The 7,829-nt window shown below is 43.3% G+C and overlaps 1 protein-coding gene across 1 annotated transcript; it reads left to right on the top strand.

Annotated features, from left to right (window-relative positions):
• Positions 1-1,441: 1,441 nt before the first annotated feature.
• On the top strand, positions 1,442-6,497 carry LOC135532250 (transmembrane 9 superfamily member 4-like). Its single transcript, XM_064959840.1, has 4 exons — positions 1,442-1,500; positions 2,835-2,954; positions 3,151-3,240; positions 3,411-6,497. Exons 1-4 carry the CDS (start codon positions 1,444-1,446, stop codon positions 3,558-3,560), a joined length of 417 nt encoding a protein of 138 aa, XP_064815912.1. The 5' UTR covers positions 1,442-1,443; the 3' UTR covers positions 3,561-6,497.
• The last annotated feature ends 1,332 nt before the right edge of the window (positions 6,498-7,829 follow it).

The raw sequence follows: 7,829 nt of genomic DNA, 5'->3' as shown, positions 1-7,829 counted from the left end.
TCGGTGGACGCTGCGGTGTAGCTAAGAGCCTCTCGGTGGACGCTGCGGTGTAGCTAAGAGCCTCTCGGTGGACGCTGCGGGTCTGGACGGTGCTAAGAGCCTCTCGGTGGACGCTGCGGTGTAGCTAAGAGCCTCTCGGTGGACGCTGCGGTGTAGCTAAGAGCCTCTCGGTGGACGCTGCGGTGTAGCTAAGAGCCTCTCGGTGGACGCTGCGGTGTAGCTAAGAGCCTCTCGGTGGACGCTGCGGTGTAGCTAAGAGCGCCGTGTAGCTAAGAGCCTCTCGGTGGACGCTGCCGTGTAGCTAAGAGCCTCTCGGTGGACGCTGCCGTGTAGCTAAGAGCCTCTCGGTGGACGCTGCCGTGGAGCTAAGAGCCTCTCGGTGGACGCTGCAGTGAACCCAAGTGTCGTCGGGAGCAACTGCTTGCACGCGTGTTACCACTCCACTGTCTCCCTGTCATTGCTTTTGCGCCATCAGTACAGATACCAACACATCTTGACCACCAAAGTCCATTTATCACAAAGCTGTCCAGTACTTTAAAAATAACCATGTTGTCCTGGTTTGCAGAAGAGGATGTCTTCCTTAATTGACACACACCCCCCACCCATAAATGTAACGGACATATCGCAGGAGCTGTGCCCGGCCCGCAAAGGCTGACTCATCCAGCTGCAACGCATATAATTCACTAGCTTGTATGCGAAGCAGTGATTGTTTCAAAACATGTCCTGCCATGTCACTGATGCGTTGTGAAACAGTGCTGTTTGATGAAGTCATATGTCTGTACAGTTTTTTTTTTTTTTTTTTTTTTGCCTTTTCCCCCAGCGTTGTCCCCGCCATAATTGCGGCAGTAGGAAGAATTAAGTCCTCCTCAACAGTATGGTGCTTGCCTGTTCTAGTCACTCGGTAGCTCACCATATACGATGCTTCTATCCCCTTCTTATTAACGGTATCTGTTGCTATTATACACGTCTTACTACTCAAAAGTCCTCTTTATTCTCTCAAACTCTGGCTTATTTTTTAAATTGTGATCTTTTGTTTCTAAATGTCTGAAAGAGTGAAGGTTTCCTGTCAGAGAGAAGGTTAATGTGATTGGATGTTAATTATTTGATTAGGCTACCTGTATTTAACATTATTGTTATTTCGCTGAACACTAGATGGTTTCATTTGATTTTTGGCAGTGAAAGGAGGCTACTCAGGCGAGGGTGAAAAAACCTCACCCAAATGGACAGCCCCGTTGGAAAATATAAATGGACTGTTTGAAAATGTGAAGAAAAATATTTGTATTTTTAATGTGAATCACATTTTTATTTGGGGTACCCCAGTTTGGGAATACCTGCTGGGGAGCAAAACTTTTCCTCATATCCAGTCACACAACTTGTCATTAAATCACTGTTAATCCTAATGCAGTGTCATAACATTTTCTCTTTTTTTTTTAAAGCATCCTGATGGCTGGGATTCTACCGTTTGGTGCTATGTTCATTGAGCTCTTCTTCATCTTCAGTGTGAGTAGAAGCTTGTTCTATTCTAGCCTGTTCTATTCTAGCCTGTTCTATTCTAGCCTGTTCTATTCTAGCCTGTTCTATTCTAGCCTGTTCTATTCTAGCCTGTTGAAATAGGAGTGTAGAGGGGAACTGTCGTAGGTGAAGTCCATCAAAAATGGATCTTGTTTATTACAAGTTACAACAGACACCACTAGGGTCCCAACGGACTTTAGTATTAACACCTGTGAGTATTCATTTTGTTCCGATTGTTTTTTTATTTAATTTTGTAAAAAAAAAAAAATAGGCTTATTTTAACAATGGATAAAGCTTTTGTATAAATTTTGAATTGTACATGTTACATTGTTACACGTGAGGATATACCATGTCATTCTAAATAATTTAATAAAACAACCAACTTTAGAATGAAGTTTTTATGTACGGCAAATTGAGCTACTTCAGATGTCACATGGCCTTGACACATTACCCACTATCTGCTGTGGTGGCATTTTGCTTCACTCTGATTGGTCAAGAGAGTAGAGCAAAAAAAATATATTATTTTAAACTTCTTGAGGCATTTCGACTAGCTGATATTATTCGAAAAGCCACAACTGTTCTGTAAACACCAAACCAAAAAAAAAGTGACAGCCAGCTGCTACAGATTCTGTTGTATTACTGGTCTCTGTTTTGAGACCACATTGTCTCGTCTTTTCTCTGTGTCGGATGCTTTGTGTCGTGGCTAAGAAAAGCCCTTAGCCGTGGTATATTGGCCATATACCACACCTCCTCATGCCTTATTGCTTAATCGAAACCTGGGCTTTCTACTTTCCTGTCCTTCATTGAAAAATATCCTCAACTTTGTCGCACTCGTCAGAACTTCCTTAATTCGCCGGTAGGGAAGAAGTTGTGAGCTCACTATTAGTAAGGACACCAGGGGAAGTTGGAACAACATTCAGAATTTTGGTCTATTTTAGACCTGTTTTGGGTTAGTGATCATTTGTACAGTTGTCTCTTTGTTCTCAGTAGGGATTTTTATTCTTCACCCTTCTGAATGTCTAAAACAGCCCAGTATTGGTCTGGCCCATGTCTCTGCCGCGCGCCCGGCCGGAGTCTGGCCCATGTCTCTGCCGCGCGCCCGGCCGGAGTCTGGCCCATGTCTCTGCCGCGCGCCCGGCCGGAGTCTGGCCCATGTCTCTGCCGCGCGCCCGGCCGGAGTCTGGCCCATGTCTCTGCCGCGCGCCCGGCCGGGGTCTGGCCCATGTCTCTGCCGCGCGCCCGGCCGGGGTCTGGCCCATGTCTCTGCCGCGCGCGGCACTGGTCTAATAGGTGTTGTCTGACTGTGAATCCTCCATCTGCAGGCCATCTGGGAGAACCAGTTCTACTACCTGTTTGGTTTCCTCTTCCTGGTGTTCATCATCCTGGTGGTGTCCTGCTCCCAGATTAGTATCGTCATGGTCTACTTCCAGCTCTGCGCAGAGGTGAGACGGTGCCCTGCTGTTTGGCTGCTGTGTGTGTATATGGGGCGTTGCATAGTGAAAGCATTGAGTGTGAACTGAAGTTCTGAGATATTCAGTTCTTAACCACAGTAGTTCAGTAGAACTTGATAGAGACGGGGAGGTATGATTGAGTTGTGACGTCACATACATGCCCAACTGTGTGGTCTGTCTCCTGCAGGACTACCGCTGGTGGTGGAGGACCTTCCTGGTATCAGGGGGCTCGGCCTTCTACGTCCTTGTTTACGCTGTCTTCTACTTTGTCAACAAGGTAACCATCGAAGACGTTTTGAGATCAACTTCTGAATGAGTTTGTTTTAGCTGCTTAGATTGGCTGGTAGCTGCTTAGATTGGCTGGTAGCTGCTTAGATTGGCTGGTAGCTGCTTAGATTGGCTGGTAGCTATCTAACAACAAGTTGACGTTGTGTTTCTCTCTTCCAGCTGGACATCGTGGAGTTTATTCCTTCCCTGTTGTACTTTGGCTACACGGCTCTCATGGTCCTGTCCTTCTGGCTCCTTACAGGGACAATCGGCTTTTACGCAGCGTACACGTTCATACGGAAGATCTATGCTGCCGTCAAAATCGACTGAGTTGGTTTCTGCTGTTTTTTTGTTTTTTTTGTCACATTATTTTTCATTTTTTTTACTTTTTTTTTCTTTATGTCCAGCAATCACTGGCTTGCGTGTGTGTGGACACATGGACGAGTGAGGTGGTGTTTGTGGAACAGAGACCCCCTCCCCGCCACCCAATAGGCATGGAGAGATGACAGTAAGATGGCGCGCAGCCTGCAAACTCAACGATCTTCCTCCCTGTGATTGGATGTCCAGAGACACAGAGATTTCCTATTGGACAGTCAATGTTTTCTACAGTGTTTCACCTTGTACACACAACATGGGCCAAAGCATGTCAAATGAAACAGTCTCTGTACGTTTTACTGTCTGCTTTTGGAGCAAGCCTGGGTTCCACAGGACGACTCAAGTGCATTGGTTCAGAATTGAACTTTATTGTTTTAAAATCAGTAAGCTATTTTAGTCGTAACTTCTTTCACACACACTCTCTCTGTAAAGTTAGTTTATTTATCTTTATGCCAGATACGTTTATGATCAGAGGTCACAGTTGTAACGTCGTAAGTATTATTATTTTTTGTCTGAAAATATGCTGGGAAATGGAAGTCTAACATTGGAACAGGCATGGATATTGAAATTTTCAGATTTTTTTTTGGACCATTTTCAGCCACAACTAAAATCATTCTAAATTTGACTCCCTGAAAACAATTGTCTCTCACATTTAAGGTAACATATTGTCTAAAATGTATCTTTTTTTAAAGCGACCGGATTTCAATGTGGAGAAGCATAAATTTAATTTTCTCTTTAAATATTACTTGCAGGGAAGCCACTTTGGCTTAAGACTGTTGAAATATGAACTGTTATGGAACGAAAGTAAATTTTGATGAAAAGTAGTATTCCTTCAAATCACCTATATAATTTCTGGGCTTTAACCTCGGGGAAACTGTTTAAAATGGTTGTACACATTGCAGTACTAGGTGATGTCATCAGCTCCAGGGTCCCACTGAACTGTTTTTTTTTTTTTAAGTATGACTGTTTGGTTTCATAAAGGTCATGTTAAATGTTTTGAGTTTAGTGTCAGAATAGCAGTGTCTCACTAACTATCGTTGTCGGTTGTCCCTGAGCATCAATGTCTTCTAGGATTACCTTAAACATGATTCTGTCATTGAGCATCTAAGTGGAGTACAGTTATTCCCCATCAACCACGAGCCAAGTCGGTGCTGTGTAAGATCGACAATGTGGTTTAGATTGTCGATAGGTTCAAGAAGGTACTACATGTCAACCTGTTGTATTCATGGGCAGATCCTTCACTGGGTTTACTCTCTGTTACCCAGCTAGAATTCCTCACCAGTGGTTCTCGTCTTGTAGATGGAGTTCCTCTTGATTGTGGAGTCTGAAATGCAGAAGATCCTGTAAACTATAACATGGGACCTACACAACTGAATGAAAGTGGGGTGAATGAGATTCAGAATATTCCAGACCTTTTCTATCATGGGCATATTTTTACCATTTACTTTATTCTATGGGCCAGTTCCTCAAACCCAGATTAAGCCCGGTCCTGGATTAAACATAATTCTCTATGGAGAATTACCATTTAAAGGTCATTTTGAGTCCAGGAATAGGTTTAATTTAGGTCCAGGAAACTGGGTCTTATGTTTGAGAGCTGAGCTTTCAGGAATGCAGCCTTTTAGGTCAATGTTATTACCCGACAGTTTCCCCTTGACGAAGAGCATAGCAACCAAGCAGAGGACAGTCCGGTGGTGGTCTTGCCCAGCAGGTGGTGGTGGGATAGAGCTGCACTGGAAGAGAGGGGGATTACTCCATTCACCATGTAGTGTTTCACTGAATGAATCATACTTCTCCACTCTCACTTAGTCTCTCACACATTCACCTCCACAGTCAGTATTGCATCGGTCTTTTTCTTCCCTCTGTAAAGCCTTGTTCACACTGTAGGCCTTAATTCTCAAATCAGTTTTTTTCAACAACAACTTGCTGTTCGGACAACAAAACAGCAAGTTACAAATGACCAAATTAGGTGTGTGTGTTCAGACAGCAGTCATTTGCTGACACGGCTACGCTAGTTGTCATAGTAACGACGGGTCTTTGGTGTCGTCTGATTGGTGGTGGTGCTTCCCATCACTTGGAAGTTATGTAACAACCTAAGGTGATGACAACAATGTGTCTCCATGGAAGTTTCACAGTTGCTTAGAATGTTAAATCATAGTGTAAAAACACTTTTAAAGCCTCAAAGGACAAGATGGTCCAACTTTCAAAACAAATCCTTTTTGGTTAACCAAGGCAGTCAACGAGCTAGCTAGGTAGCTGTTTAGCTTTTTAGAACATTCACCAATTTGTTTTGTAAACAACCTAGTTAGTTACCACATGGTCTTGTCAAACTGTCAACAAGAGTAGCTAGCAAGCAACAAGATATGACAAATAACAGTCTTAAAAATTGAGGGCACATGAAAAAGCCATGGCTGGGAAGATGGCTTGAAATATCAGATTCCATGTACTTTTTGGCTGTTTTAGACTGCAGGGAAAAAAAAAAAAAGATTTGAATTGGATATGCAAATCAATTGTATTTGAGTCACTTCAAACTGCCAGTGTGAACCGGGCTTTAGTGTCAAAGTGTTCCTGAGCTGCCAGCTCTCACTGCTCTCTGATTCAGAGACGGACAGACTTCCTCCACTGGGCCCAACAAACAGATTTCTGGAGAGATTTCCTGCAGATGTACATTTGACTGACCGGAGCTGTTGTATGTATGCGTGTGAATGAGTGTTGACTGTGTAAATACAACACGTTGTATTGCTGAGGTTTGCTGTAGTGGGGACTCTTGACTATATAAATATCATGTCATTGTTTTAGCCAAAAGCATGATTTTTAAGAACCTGTTTCGTGTCCCCTTTTCTTTACAGAATGCCCAGTGATATAATTTATGAAACTAATAAAGTACTGATGCGACGTTGGAATTTGAATGCGTCTCTTTAAACTAGGCTATTAATTTATGACAAAAATGTTTGATCGGCAGGGATTGTGTGTAATTTTCATATAGAAAAGCCAAAGTAATGCTTTCTGAAGTTCCGTCGTCCTGTTCGCTCTGTCAATTTATATTTATATATATAATAATTAATAAAACGCAACAATTTTGACTGATTTACAGTTCATATAAGGAAATCAGTCGTTTTAATTACATTCACTAGGCACTAATCTATTGACTTCACATGAATGGGAATATAGATATGCTTCTGTTGGTGGCAGATACGTAAAACAAAAAGGTAGGGGGGCGTGGATCAGAAAACCAGTCGGTATCTGGTGTGACCACCATTTGCCTCATGCAGCGCGAGTGACATGTCCCTCGCATAGAGTTGATCAGGCTGTTAATTGTGACCTGTGGAATGTTGCCCCACTCCTCTTCCAATGGCTGTGGGAAGTTGCTGGATGTTGGCTGGAACTGGAACAACCTCAGCTATACAAAGGAGTTGATTGTTGACTTCAGGAAGTAGAGGAGGGAACATGCCCTGATCCACGGGACGGCAGTAGAGAGTCAGCCGTTTTTAAGTTCCTTAGCGTCCAATTCACAAAGGACTTATAACATGGACTTATAACACCACCACTCTTGTCAAGAGGGCGCAACAGCGTTTCTACTTCCTAAAGGCGACTGAAGAAATTCAGTCCTCAAATACTACCACTGCCCCATCTCCAGTGTCCTGACCAGTTGCATCACGGCCGGCTACGGAAATGGCTACATCCACGACAGCAAGGCCCTCCAGCAGGTGGTGAAGATGACCCAGTAGCATCACTGGGACCGTGCTCCAACCCACCCAAGACATCTACTGGAAACGGTGCCTGAAGAAGGCACGCAGCATCATCAAGGCCCCTACACAAATCAGCCACGAGCTGTTCGTCTTATCGTCGGGTAGATGCTATCGGAGCATGAGGTCTGATACCAACGGGCTCAGAGACAGTTTCTGTCTACAAGCCATCAGACTGCTGGAACAATTGAACTGACCACCTGCACTGACTCACTCTCTCTCACACATACACACACACACTCTGCTACCAGACTCTTTATTATGATTGCTAAATACTGCAACATTTAAACATTTTCCCTCCATACCCAAAACATGTGTAAATATTAGACTATAAATTGTACATACCTGTATTATAATTAAGCTAAAACGTTTATTCTATTCTACTGAAACATTTACTTTATGTTCATATTCTTATCTTTCATTATTTATTATTATTGTTGTTGCAAGGGAGCATTTTATTAGACGGTGTATCCCAAACGAC

This window comes from Oncorhynchus masou, unplaced genomic scaffold (assembly GCF_036934945.1).
Source record: "Oncorhynchus masou masou isolate Uvic2021 unplaced genomic scaffold, UVic_Omas_1.1 unplaced_scaffold_1787, whole genome shotgun sequence".
NCBI classification, from domain to species: Eukaryota; Metazoa; Chordata; class Actinopteri; order Salmoniformes; family Salmonidae; genus Oncorhynchus; species Oncorhynchus masou.
The sequence above is the reverse complement of the archived record's forward strand: the minus strand, read 5'-3'. Positions and strand labels throughout refer to the sequence as shown.